We start from the raw sequence: 25,580 nt of genomic DNA, 5'->3' as shown, positions 1-25,580 counted from the left end.
TTCCCTGAAGCAAAACATGTTAAATAGAATTTAAAATTTAAGCCACAAACCTGTTTCAGGCTCAATGGAAAAATACGGCTGTCCTTCCAAGATACTGTAAACCAACTTCGCACTGTTTCCATAAACTGGGTCATCAGCATCGGTGGCTGTTACATTAGTGACAGATGTACCTAAGGTTTAAAAAAGAGAGAAAATGGTAAGAATTTGCATATTAATTTTTGCCAAGTGCTAATTTTTCAAGTATATTATATATAAATCCAGAGTACACATATAGATAAAACGATAGATAGACAGACAGATCGAAATAGATAGATATTCCTTAAAAGATAAAGGCAAACAGTGTTGTCAAAATTTCTACATAACAAATGTATTGTAGAAAACGGTATTGCTAGGTTGGAATAATGAATTAAGATGGTGCTTTTCATCTCTATTATTTAAGATGTCTTTGTAGTTTTTATTTCAAGGGTATCTAGTAGAGCTGTGTGGGTTTAAGGAATATGCAAGGAATCATATCAAAGAAATATGAAACAAAAGGTTAATAATAATACAGTATATAGCACTTGAGTTTTGCCAACGTACAACTGAATGTACCTTGAAATGTTGATTGCCGTAAAAAAAAGAACATAAATATCAAAAAAAAAAATATTTTATTCCATCACATTTAAGTTCTCAGAACATAAAATAAGATAGGAACCACCAATTAATCAGTAGGCTCGGGTAATTAGACCCATGGATAACAGAATGAAAAGCTCCTCATACATTAATCTTCTGTGTTTTCTAACAACTGCACACATCGAGCTTCCCTGGATGACAGTATATATGCTAATCCCAAATCCCTGTACTAAAGAAGCTTAGAGTTGTGTGGTGGGAAGAAAGAGAAGGAAGCAGACCAATTGACTAAGCTACTCAGGTGAATACAAGTGAAACAAGCATGTGCCCATCTTTTGGTCTAGTACAAAGAGGATGGTCATGGTCAAGATTCAAAGACAGTTTACACTGAAAATAAATGTTAAAGAAATGTCAAGATTCCCACAGACAAATAAGTAGGAGAAATCCCAAGAAATTTTTTAATCATAAATAAAAACGAAGATGACCGGATGACTTATGAAACATAGGAGAATAAGGGGAGTCTGGTGAGATTAGAATCACAGAAAATGAAGGCAGACCAACATTGTTCTCAATTATAAGTCATTCACACAGTAGTTACTTAACATGTTTCTTAATCGAGTCACCAGATGAAAGACTAGGTTACCCGGTGATTTATTGAAAAATGTTCGTGTCACAGATAATTCTCAGGAATTCTATTAATTAAAGGTTGCTTGCAGAATCTTTACTGGAGGGTGTCCTTTGTCAAACTCTGGAGGTAAATGAAGGAAACAAGATCAAGCAGAAGATTTTATGCAACCATGACACCACAACAATGGCTGCAGTAGATTATATGTGACTATGAACTGGTGTTGGGAACTGGAGTGCACTTTGAGAGATCACATTGCAAGACTGAAGAAGTGGGAGATGAGATGGCCCATGAGGATGGAACTTTGGCCTTGGCCCAGGCAGCTGTGTTTAGTCTAGGAGAGCTACAAAGCCATGCCTGGGATTATCAGCTTTGTACAGTCATTTGCTAATGTGTCAGGCATTTAGAGGAAGAAGATTTTAATCCTGAAGGAGATAAAGGGTGCATCTGAATATTTGGTGGTGATCAAAACAGATTGATCTCTTGCAAGATCTTGTCAATCAAAATGTTTTTGAGATGCTTTCAAATGCAGTTATTGCTCAGAAAAAAAATAAGGTATTTACTGAGTAGTTGATAGTTGTATAAAATTGAAATTTATACTCAAAATGATGTTTTATAAGTTTTAAATAATATAACAACGTACTTTGAATTATACTTTTATAACACACTCAACCATACACAGAGTGCAATGCATTTTGGTTTGTGTGCATGTTGCATGTACATATGTTTTGTGTGTATGTGTGCAAAGACTCACTTTCCAAAGTGACAGATCGATGTAGTTAGTGAAGATGAATACTTAGAATACCAATATTGAGCCGGGCGATGGTGGCGCACACCTTTAATCCCAGCACTCGGGAGGCAGAGGCAGGTGGATCTCTGTGAGTTCGAGACCAGCCTGGTCTACAGAGCGAGTTCCAGGGCAGGCTCCAAAGCTACAGAGAAACCCTGTCTCGAAAAACCAAAAAAAGAAAAAAAAAAGAAAGAATACCAATAATGGCAATTATTTGAATATTATATGGACTTGGAAACAATTGAATGGAAAGATTTTCGTGTGAAGGGAGGACAGGGAGCTAGAAGTTCCAAACCAATTTGAGAAGAGATGCCGGGGAAAGTCAGCTATCAAATGTGGATCTAGATATTCAAGCTAGGGTCAGTTTGAGGGGCCATTTGGATGGCAGCATATACATTTCATTTGCCCTGTGTAGGAAACAGGGAGACCTTTCAAGTCCAGGTCAATTCCTGATGTGGTCACTTCTGATCTAAGTGATGCCAAATTTACTTGGAGGTGAAGAGGCTGATTAGGAGAACAGATCAGTTATGCGGTTATAGCAGTAGTCCAATAAAGACCACTAGGATACAATTACATAAAATAGACACTCCTTTCAATTCCCTTATTTTTGCTTGTGCATTAAGAAGATAATCTGGTGATTAAGTGACTGAGGGATAATCACAGTTTGAATGTGTTCCATCCTAAAATGAGAGGTTAGTAGTGTAAATAATAGCATCAAAGGACCAGGTATTTGTTTGTTGGTCAGGCCATCAGGCTCCTTCCTGGTGAGTTGGACTTGATTCCTGTATAAAATGGCTTACTAAAGATCTTTGTCAGGCTGACTCTTCTATCTTCATCCATGGTATTTTTAATGCTATGAGAAAAAAACCACGAGGTTTCTAACCCCAGAGAACCTTATCTTCCAGTACAAGAGAATTCATTTATATTTTTCTAAAATTGCTCTCTACAATATTTTGTGAGAGCACATGAAAGCTTTAAGGAAGATATGCATTTTCAGGCGTAGCCTGAAAAATTAATTTTAAAAAAATGAAGAAAACCATGAATAAAGGATAGAAATATTCCAAGATACCTTTAAAGAACTGGCAGATATCAGAATGAAGACAAGTAGGAAACTCTGCACAGAAAGGCAAAGGAGAATTTTGCTATTCAGTGTGTCTACTTTAAATTTTTAGCAAGAGATATTGTTTTCCCATTGTGAAGTGATAAATTGGCATGGAAAAGAATTCAAGTTTAATGCTCACTATGATACTTAGTGAGTTCAGTCACCAATTAAGCATGAGGAACCACTGAAAAATCAAAATCTTTCTATTGTCATCAAAATTATCTTCTGTTTCCCGCATTGACTCTTAAGTTAGAAGATATAATTGTGGAGGAATAAATATTAAATGTTTTCTTAAGAATTTCACTTTTGCACAAAGTCTGTGAGCTAGGTTGAAGCAAAGTACTGTGGAAGGTTTCCCCCCCCCCCCCGTGGAAGGTTTTGCACACATAATGATATAATGTTTTCTGAAACACATTCTTATAACTTTAGGCAAAGCATTTAATTTGACTCAGTAGGTAGGGCGATCCATAGATCGACAGACAACCAGAAAGACAGACACATAAATACATACATACATACATACATACATACATAGAGAGATAGATAGACATATTGGGGGTTAAGCAAAATGCGGCTTGTAGATAATTTAGGAATTATATCATCTTAAATTTAGACATAATATCGATGTCTCCAGTCTGCCCCCTTCAAAATACAGAGCCTAAATTCCCATCCAGAATGATATGAAACAGACAGTGGTAGAATATTTCATTAAATCCTCTTCAGGCAATTCTGATATAAAACCATAATTCACAATATATGTTGGGAGCCAATGTCACAACTGAACAGCCCTCCTTTGACTTTGGCACTTTAGTTTCTGCTATGATTATTTTGTTAAGGAAACTCTTGTTAAGATTTGTTTGTAAAACTTACCTTCTTTAAAACTATTCAACTGGGAAAATGGGACAGGCAGATCATTTCTCATAAAAGGAAGTTACGAATATGTCCTCGGCAGTTTACTGCTTCCAAATTTGTCTCCATGACTTCTGCTTTCCTATCTACTGTCATGTGATCTCTTTTCATTGTTAGCGGCTTCCCATCACTGTACTGGTCCATGAGGGAGAAGCTTAGCAGCTCTACAGTTTAGCTTTTTCCTGGGCCAAAAGGATCTTTTTTATTTGTGTTATGCAAAGTGTTATGCACAACTCTGGTTGAAAGAATACATTTTCCGGAGTCAGATTGTCTTGATCAGGAGCACAGATTTCATTTCTGTCTCTTAATTTTATTCAAATTCTGTGTGTTTAGTCAAATATCTGAACTTTTCTAGTCGTTGGCATCCTTTCTGTATTGGTAAAGTTGGTCGTCATCATTACAATGCAGACAGGTTCAGATAATTCAATGAAGTAATTCACGGAAATCCTGGGCAAAATTTACTGAAAATATTTCAAAAAGCTTACTGTCTTTCTCTTTTAAATGGTTTTAAATTTATCCACCATAAATATGTAAGAGGTAATATATATATTAATAATTGTGAACTGATTATTACACAACAAATACATGAATCTGTCAACCAAAATAAAACATCGTATATATGCAGTTATGTGTGTATACACACACACATATATATATGTCTGTATATATATACTCATAAGAAGAAAGTGATTTCATTACTAAAATTGTCAAAAGAAAAAAAACACCAAACATTGGCATGCACTCTCACATTCATCAGCACATGACCTCTTCCAATCTATTTCACATCAATTTCTGCTTCGGGATAAATTGCCCTTGGGTCAGAAAGAGAAAAGTGTTTAATGTTGTGAGCACAAAGCCAGGCATCAGGCACTTGCCAAAACAAGTTTTTTGATGCTACTTAAGTAGAAATGCATACTCTACGATCATGCAAATCCCATGAGACTCTGAAGATGAACTACAGGTACAACAGTGTTAAGACAAGCTTTTGCCCACAGACTCATTCCAGATATGTCTGCCTGATGCCTGGCTTCTAGAAATCCACATTCTTCAATGTTAGGCACTTGGGAAGGAACAGGCAGCACTCCTTTCTGTCAAGGATGATATTTCTCCATAGTGATTCAAGACTGCTGATGCACCTGTAACCTACAATAGATGTGTGAGGAGCCAATGTGGATGCATTTGTCAAGTGATTATCCCGAAGAAGGAAAATAGATGCTTTGAAGTTAATCTTGCAGCAGAAAATCTTCCACGTCAAGCTGCAGCCCCAGCTTCTCCATACAAATGCATGCAGAATGCATAGCGTGGAGGGAAATTGAAAAGTGTAAACCTTGCAGGATAATGTTTCTTCAAAGCAGCAAGTGTTTGCTGAGTGATAAATAGGACTCCGAGTAATACCCAGGAAATATAACAACCAGGATCCACTGTTTGTGTTTTCATTTGGAACTGTTTTTGTCCCTTTGTCAAGGATACAAGAGACTCATTTAGCTAGTGACTATAAATTTGACACTGTGCCATTTCTCCAAGAAAGCCCCTATTATAATCCAACTGGATGCTGATCCTAATTATAATAATATAGCTGTTGTGTCTCCAGCTGTTGTCAACAAAAATGATCCCATGTCGCTGCAATCCAGCCTTATAGTTTCAAGTCAAGGAGGAATAAGCAGATCATTCCAAGGTGATTTCTGCTTTTAACAAACCCATTTTTCTGCATCCAGATTCTTTGCTAAACGAAATGTGCCGATATGCTGCACAGGATTTTAATTACCCGACAGCCTGCAGTACTGCCCACATCCTGCCCCACCTGAAACTTTCCTCCTATTAGCTGCAGAGCTCGCATATTTCCTTCCAATCATGACAGCAAACACTACGAGGAAAATTAACCATCAAAGATGTTAGTCTGTCAGGTTAGAGGTTTGTGTTTGCTGACAAACTAAGATGAAAAGCCTTCGGGAAAATAAGATGTTGGGCTTTAGGTAGTGTAGCTCTGCTCGCTTGGCTACACTTTTCTTTATGAGCAAGTCAGCACACCAATTCTGCACATTATTCAGAAAGAAAAATGCTGGTGCTGACACCCTGAGCAGGAAAACAAAGGTTTGGTGCAGCGTGAAAATGCGCACACAGGAAAAGCTAAAACTATTATGATGGGAGGAACACAAACCCCATTTGCAGGGAGTCATTTGCAATCCATTCTTAAAGAATAAGCCCTGGAACAGCCAGTGGAAAAATGAAGAAGCAGAAACTTTGCAATCGCTGAAATCCAAAGAGGCAAGCGCTGCTGGCCTCCGTCTAGTGTCCTCAGAGTTTTCATTTTAATTTCTAGCTCCCTGTCTGGAGTTCAGTAGGAACAACCCACAAGCAGAGTGCTTAGGCATTATCATCTGAAAAGGCCTTATTTAAACATTCCTACATAGCACAATGAACACAGCCCTAAAGGTTCATAGCAATGATGGGATTCCGCTCATTAGTTTAATAAAAGTAAACCGTTGGCTCAACTCCTCTCATCCTCCTTATTAATTTCGCCAAGTACTATGCTGCACGATAGGGACATGGGCACAGGTGTCTCTATGACAACACGGCTTGTTTGTTGTGGAGCAGCAGAGACATAATTTCACATGACCTGCATAACTTGTTGGCATTTAAATTAACACGTACTAGAAACCGAAGCATGATGTCCTGGATGTTTTCAACGTGTCATATCCAGTCCAATACGTGGTAGTTTAGCGGAACACTGCATTAAGGTACTCATAAACTTGACTATCAAATATTTATGTGGGTTTCGCGTTGACTTCATGTTCCCACTTACAACATAACACAACCTTTGCATAGCTAAGAAAAATCTTTGCAATGCAAACAGCCAACTCATTTCACTATCCGTTTCTTTAAGTGATACCATAGTCTTCATCATTTGTTTTTTCAGACAGGAATCAGGCAAATATTCCCAGTGGGAAACATGCCCTAAATCCTCCCAGTATTCTTCAGTCCTGATACTTAATTATAGAAGACACGTGCCAAAATCTCCAAATCTCCAAGGCTGCCTTAGGGGGTCTTTGCAGGCTGAAGGGGATTAAACTTGGATTTGGAAAAGAAAAGTGATTTCCTTAGTTTAACTCTGCATCTGCAGATCTCTTTCACACCTCTGTCCTGAAGGTAATAAATAGGGGAGCCATCCTCATGATCACTCAGCTTCAGGCCTGAGGAGTTTGTTTCTAAGGATCTTATAGGATTATTGGAGAAACTCTGGTGGACTGATAATAGCATATTACAGTCTTTCTTTACTTGATGATCAAATCTCACTGTCAGTCAAACCCAAGCGATGTGGGTGCTCTCCTTCACGTTAGATTTCTTTATTTAAACAAACACACACACACACACACACACACACACACACACACACACCACTGGAATTCCAGCGGTTAGCCCTCCTAACATTTTCTATAAATACCCATGCATTTTTCCCATAGTGTTCTCTTCCTATACCACCTCTTAGCCTGTAGTGGAAAGTTTCTGTCAAATTTCTCATGCTCCCAACTGACTTTAGAATGGGAATAGGAGCAGATTAACCTGGGAAACATAAATAGCACCAAACACACTCTGCCACTTTGTTTTATTTGGTTTCCATGATCTGAGACAGCAGCTAAGGAAATATATCCAGTTTCCATTCTGGCGCACAGAGAGATAGATACAAACAGTAGTGTAACAATGAAGTAGTCAAGCTTCTTATTGCTGTGCTTTTAACATGAGCCAGAAACTTTCAGACATGATTGAAATGCTTTAGCAAATGTAGTTGAGTCCACGGACACCTCTTGTTCACCAATTTAACATTCAGGAATATATCTGTAAAGTACATTGTGAGAGAGAACTGGACATCATCATGTGGCGATGTATTACTGTAAATTCTCAGCCATGTCACTGTGCACAGGGGGACAGTACCTATTCCAAACCTTGCAGACGATGCTTGCTAGCCTAGTGGCCTAGGCACTACATTTGCAAGCAGATAATGAGAGAATGAGAGCAACTGGAGGCCTGGTTGTGGAAACTAATAAGGTACATGGTTTCCAGTAACATGTGCATAAATAAACTCTTTCTGAATTCAGATGACTTCCCCCAACATTATGGAAAAGAAAACGTATGCTACCTATTTAAAGATATAGAGTTTTCTCCTAATCAGTTTCCTATAACTGAAATCCTATAAATACTAGGGAACTAAACCAGCCTTGTATATTGTTTAGAATATCAGGTATATTTATCCTGGCCTTGGAAATTTGAGGCAAACCACATAAGATGTAATAGTTAAGTTTAGATTTAATTATTTCTGTTTTATTACATAAATTCATTCATTTGTTCCTACTCATGAGGTACATTTTTTTCTCATAGCATATACAGGATATTAGGAATTAAGCAGGAGGTTATGGTACAGGAAGTTATAGGAGGGTGGTAATTTCTGGTCCAGCCTTGTGTGAGGATTACAGTAACAGTGTATACAGCTGAAATCTCTTCAAATCTCTGCAAATTTTTATTATATTTATTTCTTAGCATGCAACACAGTATAAAATTTAGACTATAATTATCTATCCTCTACAGGCATGTCAGAATGTTCTGCTATCATTGTCTTGTTAAAAGGCTGAGCCACATGCAGCATAGCACTCGTTGAGTTTGTGAGCATGAGAACATGAGTTCAGATCCCCCACTGCTATGTAAAATGCTGGACATGGTGTTACATAGCTAAATTTCAAGTGATGAGAATGTAGAGTCAAGAGGATCCCTGGGGGTTGCTGACCTTCCAATACACACAAATAGATGAGCTAGAAGTTTAGAGATGCCTAGTCCTTCCTGAGGAGTAGATGAGAGGAGGGTAAGGAGGAAGATGGGTGGGGAAGTGGAAAGAGGGAAGGTAAGGGAAACTGTGGTTGGTATGTAAATGATTAAAAAGAAGAAATTTAGTAAGAAAGGAAAATAATCTGTTTCTGTTTTCTACATATATGCATGTAAAACACACACAAGCACACACATGCACACACATGCGCACACACACACATACACACACAAGCTCATACACAGACAAGTCATCAGATTGGGCTATCTTCTACATCCATGAGCTGATATACTCACCAGCTACAAGTTTCCTTAAAACATCATTGACTCAGTTTTCGAATATCAAATATTGGGAATGGGACTTGAGATATGACCCAGAAGTTTTGCATTTGCCATCAAACCTGATGACCTGATTTGCATGGTGAAGGAAGAAAACTAACTCCCACAAGTTGTCCAGTTACATCCATTTGTGCTTAATGGCATGGGCACCCAGCACAAACACATCAATCCCACAAAAGCACAGAATTAAGTAACTGATATAAAAATAATCTTAAGGGGACATACACCATCCTCTTTATGTTTTCACTATGGGCCTGCATTAAAGGGAAGATAAACATTCTAACTAGGGGAAAAGATATCTGTTTTGCCAGTGTTGTGTTCTCTACAACATGACACTTTGTGTTTGAGAAAATGTGAGCTAAGGCTACTATGCATGAAGATAAAGGATGCCCATCTTAGCGGCTGGTTATATTTCTTCTTTTAGAATAAACTTCTCTAGTGAAAAGTCAGGACTTGTAGAAATGATGACAGTGTGCTATCAGCTCATCTTTCAGACAAGAAAGACAAAATCCTTTCAAATTTTAGAACTGGGAAAGCGAAAAGTCACTGAGTCAGTGGACCAACTAAGATATAAAAGACCCAAATAAAGCATTATTAATTTGATAATAGGATTAATTTTGATTTCAGGGGTATAAATTTAAAATAATGTTTACTCTCACAGAGAATATGTTATCACAATGTAGCTGGCCAGCTTAGGTAAGTGGCCTTATCTCCCATTCAGAACCTCCCCCATATTTTTATTGATATCCTGCCATGTCTCTCTAGCCTTGATTTCAAGTTTAGAAGCCATCATTAGGAGAAAATTCCTGCTTTCTAGTGAGGGGATGAAACATTTCAACAATAGCTACAACATTGTCTGACAGAGCATTGTATGTGAACCAAATTTTGAAGAATCTCGGAGGCTGGATGAAGAACTAATGAAGGGTTTTGTATGAGAAAGTCTTGTTCGCAATATTTAGCAAGGTTTGTATTGAAACAAAAAGATGATTCTGGGTCCAACAAGCTGACATGGACTCTCCTGAGTTAAGTTAATCATTGTGGATCTTGTTTGGGGGAAATTAGAAAAATGTATTTAAAAGCCATTGAGAAAGAAGGAATAAACCTGAACATTAATAGTTTGAATCACTTTCCTTACTAAAATACTTCATCAGACAAATGTATTCCTATCATTCTTTAATGCAACATTTTGAAGATATACTTGATTCTGGTACTGGGTATTCCCCAACTCTTAGCTCTCACAATTTTTTATTGGACTTTCTTTGGGGTAACTTTTACCCTGTGTATCATTTTTTTATAGAAAGAGACTTCCCTTTTTAGATTACAAGCTTCTTAAGACTGCCCAGTCCAGCATTGATATGAGGGCTTTTGCCTTGTTTAAGTGTTTAACTTTGGAACTGGAGGAGAGGGAAGGTAGGGGAAAGCTGTGAGGAGTGGTGGGAGGAGAAACTGTAGTCAGGATGTATTATGTGAGAAAAGAGTCTATTTTCAATAAAAATTAAAAACAGAATTTCTAACTGATAAAAATAATAATATACTTTCTTACTTTTTCAAATTCACCCTATACTTCTTACCTCCAGAATTACACATTGGTTAAAAAAAAACATATTTTTATCATTTACTCTAGACCTTAAGCATGCCTCTATATTGTCCTAGTTAAACATGTTAAGAACAATGCCTACTATAAAATAACTTTTATAATTTTAGAAACAACTCAGAACAATTTGGTGTCAGTACACATAGGGATGTGTAAGATCTGTATTCAGTCAGACATAAACACCTACAAGTCTGTTCTTTTAATCATGGTGCACATTTTGCTATCTATTCTGAATTTCAAATCTTTGAGTACAGGAAAAATAACCTGGTAGTTTCCATTTTTCTCTATCATTTAAAAATGTAGCTTGTACCAAAACATCTACTTAGTGAATATTATGGATAAGGTTGAATAGATAACTCATTTGTCTACAAATTAATACAGTGGTCTGATATTTGGTAAGGTGTATTGATACCTTTGTTATGTCTTACTTTCATTTTAATCTTATTCTTTAGCATAGCTGTGACTTACTTTCACGTCCCAAATCAATTTGATATCAAAGTCTCACTTAAACTCATGGGTAGCTCCCATACGAGAGATAATACAGAAGAGAATTTTTTATGAGGGACTAAAAATATGGAAAGTGTCTTTATCAGTGGAAAAACCTATCTGATTAGTAGAAGTGTGATAAAGGTGAAGAAATGGCTTATCATGGGTCACAGGCTTCAAAGTCCTGCATCAACATGTGTAATTACTTTCAAGGAGGCAATTAATAAGTGCTCAAGTATGAAATTAAGAATCAAGGACAAGGTTACCGTGGAGTGAATGGGGTAGTGACAAAGACTACTTCTTATGCAGGGTAAGCATGAAGGTAGTTGAAAATTGGACTAAGAGAATTCTCTAGTGCATACATCAATGAAATAATCCACTAGCCAAGGGCAGTAGCAATGGCCAATGATGATATAGGTGGTAGGGATTTGATCCAGAGGTTCTTTTGACCCACTGTAAGAATTTTAATCCTATGCAGAATTTTCTGTGATGGTTAACATCAATTTGACATAAGCTACAATAGTGTGGGAAGAAGAGCTTCAGTTGAGATAATGCTTCCATCAGATTGTCTGTTAATAAGTCTGTATTGGCATTTTCATGATGAATGATTGGAGGGACTGGGTGTCACTCCTGGTAAGGTGTTTCAAGGTTGTACAACAAAGCAGAATGAGAAAGTAGTAAGCAGCACTACATTGTGGAATTTGTTTCAGTTCCAGCTTCCAGGTTTCTGTCTTCAGTTCTAGCTCTCACTTCCCTCATTGATGGAGTATGACCAAAGAGATGTGAGATGAAATAAATGCCTTTCCTTCCAAAGTTGCTGTTGTATTATCACAGCAATAGAAGCCTAACTAATAATATGATGTATAACTATAATTATAATAATTGGCCTAAAATTTCAGGAATTTTTATTGATTCCAAGACCTGAGGATTGATCTTTAGGCAGCTGACAGATCTAGATTTTCATAGTATTTAACAGCAGCCTAAGATATTATATTAGTATCTCTTATAATCAAGGCCCATGTGACAACGTGAGAATCTTATACAGAAATACAGTTCCATCTGAACCAAGACAACATGTCTTTCTACAAGCAAGTCAATAATAAATGGATGAATATATTTAGATAATGCTAGTCTTCCAGCATCTGTAGATTTTAAATGCAATTTTGTTTCCTATTAAATAATCACGGATGTATGCATTATTAAATAAACAATACTTTAGATGGTTCCATTTTTCTCTCCAATTCAGAGTTCTACCTGAAATATGGGCACCTTATCAGAAATACTCATGGTTAGCCATATGTCTGAAACTCAACAATATAACCCACATATGTCTTATTCTTATAAATAAATGACAGTGTGAGGAGAATTAGAAAATTAGCCTTGGCAAAGAGACTTCATGTAAAAATATACCTAAAAATGTATAGACTATGTTTGAAGCAAAGGCAAAATACCCCAACTTCGTGGCTTGACTGATCCCATGTGTCTCTAATATCAACAAATCATTTTCTTAGTATTTTGATAAAGCATTTTCCCTTTCCTTTCCATTGATTGTCTTAAAGCCATTGTGAATCTAAAAAACAACTTTTACAGGAGTATATAAAGAAACAAAACAGGAAAATCAGAAAAGAGAGACAAAATATACTATAAGAATGCAGTGAGACCTTGATCAGTGAACGCCTCACAAGATTTAGAGAAACGATACTGGAAACTCTGTGTATCCTAATTAAAATCCTGGCAAGAACAAAAGAATATGTGAAAGGCTAAGCAATGGGTCACACAAATAGAGAGGCACACAGAAAATGATTAAGCAAGGTACAGCTAACATCTTGAGGTTTTATTTTTTAATTGGAAAGGGAGGGAGAGAAAGTGAGCTGTAGCTGTGTGAGAGAAACACATTGGCCAAAGTGTTGTGCTTTTGGCTCTGAAAATGTACTGATGTTTCTAAAGTAGGTCTTTTATAGTTCAGTGAAATATTAGGAAGAAAGTAGAAAGCCCACTTATTTCTTCATGGTGTTATTTATACATATTTCCTTTTTTTCCCTCTTATTCTTCATCCTTTAGTCCCTTCTTATTCTATCAATATTCCTCAGCTGCTATAGCTATCAATTGCTATTGGTCACACCAAAGATGCTATTGAGTTTTTTCCTGATCTATGGGCAACACATTATCCACCAATCAAAAGGTGTAGACTGAACATCACTGCATAATATGGAACTCTGAAATTTTTCTATGATTAAGGGTCAGATTTTGTACCAAGAAGACATCAAGAAAAAACTGAAGGTCATTTATCAAGAGCCAATTTCCTCCTAAAATCATTACAGGAACCATCACCCTGGGGAGTCTGCAGAGAACCCCACACCCTTAATTGTGTTAGGAATAGTTCTATTGACAGAGCCTACCCCACACCCAAATTGGCTGTTAATGAGAGCTATCTGTTAGCGGAACCCACCCCACATTCCAAACTATCTAGGGATCTAGGTGTGTCAACTCGTGACTTCTTGGCCTACAGTGACCTGACCGAAGACAACCTCCTGCCTACGTGACCAACTCGGACCATGTGACCAACGTGAACCACGCAGCAAGAGCCCAGGCCCCTGTGCCCACCCCCCAACTCTTTACCCTATAAAAGTTGTACCCCGTCTCTAATAAACTGAGGCTTTGACAAGAATTCTCGCTTAGCCTCCTTCAGCTTTCCTAGCCCATATCTTCCAGGTAGTGCCTCTCCGTGACCCTGGAATAACTGAACTGCTAGGTGGGTTACTAACCCTAGACTAAGTAACCCACCAAGGCAATCAACAGTCATTCAAAAAGTGCATAGATTAAATCTTCTTAATAAAGTAATATCATGTGTAGGCCAACTTTAAAGGTAGTCTGTATGAGTTCAGAATACTGACATTGTAAATGGAAAATGTGAGTGTGTGTGTTGCTGCTGCTGCTGCTGTTGTTGTTGTTGTGACAATGGATTAAGGTTTAAACCATATTCAAAAATAAGATCTTGATTAAATAAAAATTTAAAGGTTGAGTACCGTTCCAAGCACCACCTAAGGTGCATAGACATATCTGTCACACACATTTGCATTTAACAGACTTAAAATGTTTAAATTGTAATTTTGGCACCATGTTGAGAGATACAAATTGAACATTTTGAAACCACGGATTTTCAAGGAGACATGTTCCAAAATTCAGAACATTTTGAGAACTGACAATTTCAAAGATTTTTCACAGATGACCTCATGTGCTAGGTTATCATCAGAATAAAGAAGCAGTAAAAATGTTGTGTAAATCTTGGCTCCATGTTCTGCGTATAGGTAGAGAAGAACCACAGATAAATTTTCTAGCTACCTTTGCATCTTCTCCTCAAGGTATCTCATTATTTGGATGTAAATATTCTAAAATGCAAAAAGATAAATTCACTTCTGATCGAAAGCATTTTAGACAAGGGGCAATTAACCTATAAAAGTTTTACTGAATTTTTATAAAAAACATGAAACCGGAAAGTTGGTTCTTTTAAAACAGACAAGAGATTGCCAGTTAGAGATTTCAACCACAGATAAGTTTGACCCCAGAAACCATATAATGGAAGAAGATATCTGACTGCACACAATTGTCCTCTGAACACTCAAATGTTTACTATGACACATGTGTCCACCCCCACATATTAAAAACAAGTCATATTTTGAAAAAAATTAAATTTAAGACAGAATTTGAGGAAACATTGAAAAAAAAACTAACTTTAAAAATAGCTTATCTTTTCATGCATGCAATGATGGCACAATCCTTTAATCCAAGCACTTGGGAGGCAAAGGTAAGTGATCTCCACGAGTTTGAGGCCAGCCTGCTCTACAGAGTGAGTTTGAGGACAGCTAAGTCTGTACAGAGAAAACCTGTCTTGAAAAACCAAAAGAAAAAAACAAGCAAGCTAAAAAACCTGATCTGAAACATCATTCTAGTTATCTAGCTCTATATTCTACAAGCTGCTAAGGGAGGGAAGCTATTAATAGTTGCAATACCTACAAATAATGACAATGACCTGCATAGCAAGGTACTTTTAAAAGGTGCAACAAATAGCACTCCTATCTGGGTAGTAAACAACAGCTTTCTAAGTGGATCTAAGGTCAGCTCCACAGGAAAAAACAAAAACATGTTTCTTTCAGAAAACTGAGTCAGGCCCCTAATACTAATCAGGTAATGAACCTTAGGAAAAAAAAATCTATGATCTACACTTGACTATATTTACAGCATATCTATATCTACAGCATAATTCCTTACCACATTCTAATCCTATCCTTATATCCACAGATAAGTGTAGATACCATTCCCCATTGAAGGAATCTCTCATTACAGTAAATGTGGACCATTAAAATAAACACAATTGCACATAATGCAGAGATTGACAGATTTTGTGAAGCACAGCCCCAAAGGATGCATAGACATAACAACCCCTGCATCTATAGCTCAAAGGACCTTTTGGAAGATAGATGGAGAGACTTGAAGAACAAAAATACCAGTAAGTCTGTTGTAAAATAGTCTTTTGTAAAAATGAGTGCATAAATAAGAACAGATAGCTGGGAAGTGGTGGCTCACGCCGTTAATACCAGCACTCAGGAAGGAGAGGCAGGTGGATTTCTGTGAGTTTGAGGCCAGCCTGGTCTACAAGAGCTAGTTCCAGGACAGGCTCAATAGCTACAGGGAGATCCTGTCTTAAAAAACCAAAAAAGAAAAAATAAAGAATAAGACCAGATAAAATGCAACTGGACACAATAATGTGGAAGGAAGAAACTTTTTGAGGTGTTCCATCTCTACATAAACAACTACAGGAAAAAAAGCTAATGAGTCTGGAGAGAAGAAGAATTAACTTCTCCCAAGAATGAGTATTTTATTGGCTGTCCCAGTGTAAAGTCATTAACCTTGATAGCATATAAATACAATTAATAAACAATGGCTTCAGCAGGTAGGATTTTCTACACATGTATTGTGCATACATATGTATTGTGTATCAAAAAAAAGAGAGAGAAAGAGACTATCAACTTAAGAGACAGAGACGGAACGGGGCAGAATCAAGAGATTCGAAGGGTAATGCCTAGGAGGAACTGGAGGAAAGTAAGGGAGAAAGAAAATGGTATCATTGTAGAAAACATCAATGGGTATGCTCATGTGGAGGGGAAATCTTAACCCTAGACTATAGCCAGCTAAGGAATGCTGAGAGCAAGCCAGAGAATGTTCTCCCTAGGGAGGAGTACACCAATTAGTTATTCAGTGCCAAATGTGTCAGTCCAAAAAACATGTGTGTAGAAGTAACACATTAAGGATTGAGATTGGTGTGTATGTGTGTGTATGCATATATAAACTTATAATATATAACTAAATACATCTACGTGTATTATTGTAGCATATATATACAAATATATTTTTTGTGGATATACATTCAAACACAGATATACATATATATGTGTGTGTGTATGCGTGTGTATATTTATATAAGAAGATTAAGAAAATGAAAACCATTAACTTAAAAAAGAGCATGAGGGTTTGAGGGAAAGAACAAGAGAGGAAAATTATGTATTATTTTTATAATATCAAACAATTTAAAAATAAAAGCATTGAGTGAAATAAGCTTGTATGTAAGAATGTGTATATATATATATAAGAATATGTAAGAATAACTGAAATGATTTAAAGACCCATTTCAATTCATGTGCACTTTTCCCACTTATTTATAATTATATTAAGAAATACCTTTAGAACAAAAGAAAGTATACACTTTTTCCTATCAGCTATATCTTTCCAGGTATTTATACTATGTGTGACTTTATTTTTTACCTTTAACATTTCTACTACTTTTGTGTTTACCCTTTGGGCTAATTCATACTTAACCCCAGTAATATAGCTCTTTTAGACACATTTTTGTGACAGACAATCATTGATTTAGCTGTTTTGCGGAGTGCCTTAAAAATCAATAAATCCAGAAAAAAGAATTGGTGGGACTTCATAATATCACATCTCGTTTTTATCACAAGTTTCCAATTTGCTAAGTTCCTGTCTCATTACTTATACCAGAAAGGGCATGCTGATGAGATACACAGCCCACACTGTCCCTGTTGGCAATTCATTTATAACGGAAGCACAATTAATATCTCTGCAGCTGTTTCCCTGAGGGAATAAAAAAAAATCTGGCAGTATTTTGTACATGTGTGCATGCAAATGTAGGAAGGAAGTAAGGACTGTGAATCAGACACAAGAACACTGGAACACTGGAATCTGTTTTTGTTATTGTTTTAAAATTCCCTAAGAAGTATTGCAAGACAGTATCTCAGACAGGAAGAGAAGCTCCCACGTTTTCCTGGAAAACTGGTAGGACTTAGTTGGTACGTACGTACAAACTTTACCCACATCTCTTTTCCAAAAAGAAGGCATGCCGGTAATGCACCGAGTTTTGCAGAGTGACACATCATTTCAATTCCTTTGACATACTTTTTTATTAGTTGTCTGCTTTATTGCAAATAGTAGTCTTCTTTTACTCAAATATCTATGATTACCATCAAAGTAGATGAATATCTCTTTACCCCAAATATTGGTCATTAAATATTATTTTATCAAATAATTTGAATTTTGGACTGTTTCGTGTGTGTGTGTGTGTGTGTGTGTGTGTGTGTGTGTGTGTGTGTTTGGGTATTCATGCTCATGGATGCTGCTGCAGAGGCCAGACACCATCAGATATTTTCTCCCTCTCTCTTGCTTTAGCAATCTGAGTGTGTGTGTGTGTGTGTGTGTGTGTGTGTGTGTGTGTGTGATAGTGGGAGAGGCATTTCCATGTCTGTGTGTCTCTGTGTTTTCTAGGATGTCCTATTTGGAAAGTTTAGTTATGTCATAAATATCTTACAGATTTTGATCTGTGTTTCAATTGATGAATTTACAATGGGCAAGCTTCTGATTATTCCTAGCTCATGATGGAAATCTAAAAGTGAGTTACATTGCTGGGGAGGTAGCTCAGTGGGTAAATTGATTGCTGTATAAGCATGTTAATGTGAGTTAAGGCACACAACACCAAGTCATGAAATAAACAGTCATGGTGACAACATGTCTGAACCCTCAATACTGAGGTGGTAAGGACAGAGCTGGATTGCTAGGCCTCACTGACCAATCAGTATAGCTGATGTGGTAGGAAGGGTTTTCAGGGACAGACACTGTCTTCAAATAAGTTCATGTTTCTATATTCATTGGAACCCCATTTCAAATCATTTTGTGGAAATCGGTATTCAAAGGAAAAAAAAAAACTTTAGATACAGAAACACCACAGTACTTCAGTACAAAATTGGGTCAGAATCTTGGAATTCAAGTAACATTAATTTTTTTTTCTTTTAAATTAAGTGTGACTTGAGGCCTAGAGTGATTGATCCAGTACTTAAGAACACTAGGTGCTCTTCTGAGGGACTCCATTTCAATTCCTGGAACCCACATGGCAGATTACAACCAACTACAACTCTGCTTCTGGAATATGGATGTTGTAGCAGTTTGAATGCAATTGATCCCATAAACTCATAGAGAATAACACTACTTAGAGGTACTGCTTTGTTGGAGTAGATATGGCCTTGGTGGAGGAAGAGTGTCTGTTCAGGCAGGCTCTGAGGTCTCCTATATGCTCAATCCACACCCAGGGAGACAGTTGACTTCCTGTTGCTTACACATCAATCTGTAGCAACTCCTTCTCTAGCACCATGTCTACCTGAGTGCTGCCATGATGATAATGAACTAAACCTCTGAAACTGTAAGCCATCATCTCAATTAAATAAGGGTTATGGTACTATGCTGTCTCTTCACAGCAAGAGAAACCCTAAGACAAGTGCCCTCTTACGACTCTTGCAGATAACAAGCATATACATGCTACACAGACTTCCATGCAGGCAAAATAGTCATTAATATAAAATAGTAAGATTATTTTGTAATTAAAAATATGACTAGGAACTGAAGAAATGGCTCATTGCGTAAAGATCACAGCATACACATAAAAAGCCAGATATGACTCCATATGCTCCTGTAAAGCCAGCACTGTAAGGTATGAAAATGAGAGCATTACTTGAGCTTTCTACAAAGTAGCCTAGCTCAGGTTCAGTGTGAGATCTTGTCTCAGAAAATTAAAGCAGGCAATAAATGAGCAGAACATCTACTGTTCGATTTGTTCTCCATGATCATGCACCACTCTCATAGACCTACAGATTGACCTGCGTAGGTAACAGATATGTACTGTCCATGTACTACACACACACACACACACACACACACACACAGATTCACATACATTAGTCACTCTCATGCATACATCACACACAGAGACACACAGACATTGGAACTTTTCTGAATAATTCCAGACTATATCTTGTCATCATGTCTTAAATAACTAACATGTCCAATTGTTTGCAAAGCTTTGACATTATGATTGGGTTTCATGAGAAATTTATAGGTAATCAAAGAATGTAGGATATTCATTATATGCAAAATTCATTATATTCATTATGTGAAAATTTTGAAAAAAGCAAAAATCATGCTCTTTTATTTGAGACTTGAACATCAGAAGATTTTGGAATCTACGTGTGATATAAGAGAATCCTTGATAGACTGGGATGACTCTGTAGCTGTGCATGTGTGTATTTATGTGTTTATGATAACAAGAATATAAAGCTCTTTTGTTGATTTGAGATATGAGCATGCAACTTTGTCCTAAATTCTGGTAAAGCAATAAAATATTTAAGTAGCAATGGGTGTAGTTGTGTATGCACATACATACATGTGTGAACGCATATATTTTTTAAATAAGATTCTTCCCAAGTGATAGTGGTGCTCCTTCAAGAGCTTTGCACTATCTGACAAAAATCCCAATGTTAGGCATGGGAAGGCTACTCTTGAAATGATGTTTAAGGGACTAGGAAACTCTCCCAAATCAATAATAACACCATTGCCCTTGGTTGCCTTCCAGAATTTGAAGGTAAGACTATATTGCAGAAGACATTACCTACTTCAGGCACAGCACTTGGAGGAATCGATATAGAAGCAGGCCTGAAAGTTTCTTCCCTGAGAAATGGCTCTTACATTATCTGAAGCTTTTAGCAAGCTGCCAAGAAAAAGTAGCAATCCACAGTCCTACCTAGCTATAAAGCCTATGAACTACAACAATGGCCAGATTGTCAAGATATCTAAGATAGGGTAATGGTGATGCATTCTAAATACTCAACATTATAGTCACAGGTGAGTGTCGATATTACTCCTCATCAAAGAAAGTTAATATTATTATTCTTAACAGGTGGAGACTGTTATAGAGATCCACAATTGATCAAAATGCAGAGAATAAGTGACTATGAGAATCAGAAGCTCAACTTATATAACTCTATCTCAAACCTGTACCAAAGACTCAGCACAAATTGCAGGAAAGAGTACCCAGGACATTTACTGTTAGATAGTATTTCCAAGATATGACAGAAAAAAATTATGAATGGTCAACAGCATGGATTCCTGAAAAAGATCAGCATAAAGAGAGCAGCAGTTGACATACCAACATTCACAGAAGTTTCAAGATGTCTTCCTACTAGCTAAAGAGACACATGTAGCCAGCCAATGGCTTTACAAAAAGAGGGAGAATCAGTTCCTGTCAGTGATGAGCTCATGCACAGGTTTTGCTGTCCCAAGTCACTATCTCTGGACATTTGTTTATATGAGAAATGCTAAATGGGCTAAAGAGGTTGTATATGCATTATATGCATGTAACCATAATTTAAAAAGAGATCATGAGGAAGAGGACAGCGCATGGGAAGAGTTGGAAGGACAGGGAGGAGTGATGCGGATGCAGAACTCAGGTAAGAAGTATCCAAAGAGCTAAAAATGGTCCTTAAGAGAATTATTAAAAATCCTTATAATAATGGTAAAGATGTAACAAAGTAAAACTAAATATAAGGTAGCATATACAAAATAAAAAGGATGGAGGAAAAAAACTGATCTTTCAGATAAAAGCAACAACAACAAATCCTAAAAATTTCAAGTCACAAGCCTGAACCTCTTTCACGTTTTGAACAAAGATAAATATGATTAAAAATATATAGTTTGTATTCAATTTTGTGTAATTTCTCTCCTGTTTGACAAAAGGGGGAATTCTACCTGAGAATCACAATATAGAGATAATTGGAGGACATATTTTGAAGTCATCAAACAAAGCATTGAGTATCAAAAAACAGAGTAACATAGCCAACTGGAAAACTCTATGTAAATGACTCCTTTGGCCGGAACCTATTGTTCTGGGCAACTGCATTTACAGTGAAAATCATAGAAGTATTGTGCCACAGGCCTGTGCTCTCAACTACTTCAGAAGCTGATGTAGGAACATCAAAGTTTAAAGCTTTCCTTGACTGCAGAGTGTGCTCAAGTCCAGCTTATGTAATTTCTTCCAAACCTGCCTCAAGCTGAGAAGTGAAAAGAGATGCTGATGCAGTTCAGTAATAAAACTGTTTATGTCCTAAGAGTCTAATTATGTACTACTTAAAAAAAAAAAGCTTTTCATCTATCTATCCATCCTTCTGTCCTTAGGTCATTCTTAATGGTTTCCAGCTCAAAATGTCATGGGGTAAACCATGGAATCTACTTGACACACTAGCCCACTGAGAAGTGCTAGTTGTGAATTAAAAAGCGAACAAGATGCTTACATGCCTTTAAAAGTTATATGTTATTTCAAGTTTCTAATTACAAATGTATTACATACTCATGCTGGGAAACACACCTCTTTTTGTAAGCAACTCAAAGAAACACCTCAATAGGCACTGGACTGTGCAAAGAAGTGTTAAGGAGTTAATTAGCACCTCCATTCTAAAGAGCAGTCAGGAACAAATTAATAAAGATGGGACAGTCAGACTCTATAGGAAACACCCAGAAAAGCCTCAAGGATTGAAAAAAGATCACACCTTTCACTTAACTGTTGTAACTATTTAAACCTACCTTCATTTGTAGTTTGCTGTGGTCTTCTTCCAAGTCTGTCTCTGATTAGGGTGCATTTTTGAGTGAATGTGCAAATATAGCTCCTCATATTACATGAGTTACATAGCAAAAACATTAGCTTTTTGAATAAACAAAGTGTTCAAAATATACTTTATTGATATTATTCTGTCTGAGTTGGGATATTTTTTTCTTAAATTTTTTTCCTTTTATTTATTTATTATGTATGTGTCCTTGCCTGTGGAGGTCAGAGGGCAACACGCAGGAGTTGGGGTAACATTTTTATTTCCACCATATGGGTTGATCACTAAACGTCAGCAGTTGGGTTTGTCCATAAGAGCCTTGGCCTGCTGAACTGTCACACCCAAACTGACTCATTTTGTCAACAAACCTCTTCTTGGTTAAAAATTCCAGAAAAAAACAAAAAACAAACAAAAAAAAACAGTATTGCATTTGAAAGAAGGAGGTGGGCATATGCAAGAGAGGGAAAATGACTCAATCTAAATAGTACTTGTCTGGAAAGGATGAGGTCTTTTCTATGGATCCCAAGACCAATGGAAGAAGACAGATATGGTGGGAAGCCTTCATAATCTCAGAGATGGGGTAGACAAGGAGCAGCATTCTTTGACTTGCTAGCCAGCCAATGAAGTCTATCAGCTAGCTTTAGGGTCAGTGAGAAAGAAAGATTGTTTCAAAGTTGAAGATGAGTAAAAATTGAGAAAGACACGTGATATGAGTGATATGAGCCTCTGATCTCCACAAGAACTTACAGGCATGTGATCACACACAGACAATTAACAAATTTATAATTAAGAAGATTGTAAGTTCATTCAAGCAATTGATGACTAATGGTATACATTTACTTATTTCTTTACCAGTTGTTCTTCAGTTAATGGTAATCACGGGCTAACATCAGTAAATAATCTAATGAAGAAAAGGCTGGGTAGCACAGAATAGTCTCAGAAAATATCCACTCCATTGTGTGACTGCTTTTAAGTATTGTTTCTAACTCTGCCAATGAGAGAGACCAAGGCTAGTATCATCTTACTCAATAAAAAAGTGCTCTGTCTTTGTTTCTGGTTTACTTAAAAGACAAAATATAAGCCTTGCTAGGACCAAACAGGCTTTTGAACCTTTCTATTTCAATCTCAAGATTCAGTTTCTATTTTAATGTCCTGGGAATTCAAGATTAGTCAAATAGACATTTGCTAATAAGGAACTCTAAATGTCAGAATATTTGGGTAGAACTGGTTGACAACCTACAGCAAGGTAGGCTGTCAGAGTGGTGACCGAACTCATGGGTAGAAGAAGACAACTATGATTATAAAACACATCTGCAAGGTCTTGTGTATTCTCTGGAACATGTTATGAAAGTTTTGTGATTCATTTCCACAAACATTGATATTATTTTTAAAATAAAACACATTGAAAAATGTTCCAGGAACACCACAAAAATGTGTAACACATATCCTTTATTATGTTTTCTTCAAATCCCCTAGCACATTACCATGGACTCCTATTAGAGATCAAGGGCCTTGCCATTCTCTATGTCAGTCATTCTCAATGCGTGGTCTTCATATCAGCAGTACTAGAACTGCCTGGAAATGTGTTAGCCACATAGACTCCCAGGTGCACTAAAGAACGACCAAATCCTAGACTTTTAAGGTAAAACTCAAAAACTGCATTGGCTGATTGAATTTCAAGCAATTCTGGTAAGAATTCCAAGCAGAAGGTCAGTGTGCCATGTAAATTTCAACAGGGTTCTCACCTCAGATCAACAACCTTACCAGCAACCCAAGCATGAAAACACTGCTAAGATTCGGTGTGTGGCAAGGTAATCATAAAATTTACCATTTATAGAAAAACCGGCTGTGAGATTTATGTATCATACTTAGGAAAAATACATCACCTCTTGTTATTATTCTATATCTGTTTTGAATTTTTTTTTCATTTTTTGCAAGTTTCTCATAAGGCTATAATTCATAAACTTTCCTGTATTCCCAAGGCCTTCTAGTAATTATGGACCCCTACCATTAAATTGTAAAGAATTGTAACCAGAGTAGCTAGCTGTGCTTTTATGGGATGGTTAATTTTACAGAAGATATAATATAGCCTTTGTGCTAATTATACTTTTACCTCTAAAATTCACTGATGGTGATACATCTGAACATAGCCAGTGAAAATACGTACTGAAAAAAAAAACAAGAATTTAAAAAGCATTACTTTCTAAATACACATTGTTTAACAATTCATTTAACTTCTGGCTTCCCCAGATTCAATGACATTCAGTTCTTGGTATCAAACTCCTTCTGTCTGTGTTTTATAAGATACACCCATAATTCGAAGCATTGAAATGACTAATACCAACAACCCTGAGCATTTTGCTTCTTGACAGTTTTCTATTAACCTTGGGAAGTAGGTCTCCATATCCTTTAATTTGTCAACAGAGGAACAGCCACTGGTTGTTGGGACTTAGTTCCAGTCTTACATATTCTTGTTCAGGGAACAAAAAGCCTTAGTCCTGTGAGAAGCAGGAACCATTTCATATATGCAGTCTTACAGTAACAATGATTTCCCTTCTATTTCTTAAATGAGTAACTGTTCAGTAACCACAATGGATAAGTTAGTGTCAACTTTGATTTTGTGTCTGTAATCTCCTTCGTTATTTTTGATTCAGGTCACATTCTAAAATAATGAAAAACACGCTGCTTCTAGGGATGATCATATGTGGGGTTTATTAACAACAAATGACTGACATGACGATCTCAAATACAGTCACTAACTCTGAGTCTGATTCACTTTTCTTATCTGAGATCTCATGAGGTAAAATGTACACCACAACACAATGGCAGCAATAGCAACAAAAACAAAACAAAACAAAAGCCAGAAAATCTCCTATAAGCTTCAAATAAAATTATAATAATCATACTATGTCCTTTCATAGACGTCACAAAAGATTTACTTTAAGTAACAGCATTAGTAAATTATTTCCTCATGGTCATGAAATAAGAAGCTAGCACTGTATATTATGGGTGCACTGACAGATGAATAGCAAAGTAAATGAGAGAATATACAATTCCAGAAGGAGGGAGGGGGGTTCTAAGGTTTTGCTGAAATTCAATCCCTTGGAACTTGAATTGCCTTGCATCGGAGCTTACAATATAAATAATTTCTCAACCCCATTTTCACAAAGATAATACAAGATTAATGATTTCTCAAGTTCTTAAGGAGACTTATGATTTTACACATAGTTCACTCTGTGTGTGTGGAAAGATGCCTACTCTAGACACATAAGAGAATTCCCTTCGGGATAGAATTTATATTTCTGAGCAGGGAGATTGTG

At 36.7% G+C, this 25,580-nt stretch overlaps 1 protein-coding gene across 6 annotated transcripts in view; it reads right to left on the bottom strand.

Annotated features, from left to right (window-relative positions):
- Window positions 1–25,580, bottom strand: part of Cdh8 (cadherin 8) — a 356,477-nt gene that overhangs the window by 185,625 nt on the left and 145,272 nt on the right. For all 6 annotated transcript variants that reach the window (XM_041649655.1, XM_041649660.1, XM_041649657.1 and 3 more), the window contains exon 4: window positions 51–170. In XM_041649655.1, coding sequence (XP_041505589.1) covers window positions 51–170 — 120 coding nt within the window. The remainder of the gene's footprint in view (window positions 1–50; window positions 171–25,580) is intronic.

The sequence above is a fragment of the Microtus oregoni genome, unplaced genomic scaffold (assembly GCF_018167655.1).
Source record: "Microtus oregoni isolate MIOR12 unplaced genomic scaffold, Mior012 000004F_ref0000308, whole genome shotgun sequence".
Lineage (NCBI taxonomy): Eukaryota > Metazoa > Chordata > Mammalia > Rodentia > Cricetidae > Microtus > Microtus oregoni.
This window is presented reverse-complemented; position numbering and strand designations above follow the sequence as displayed.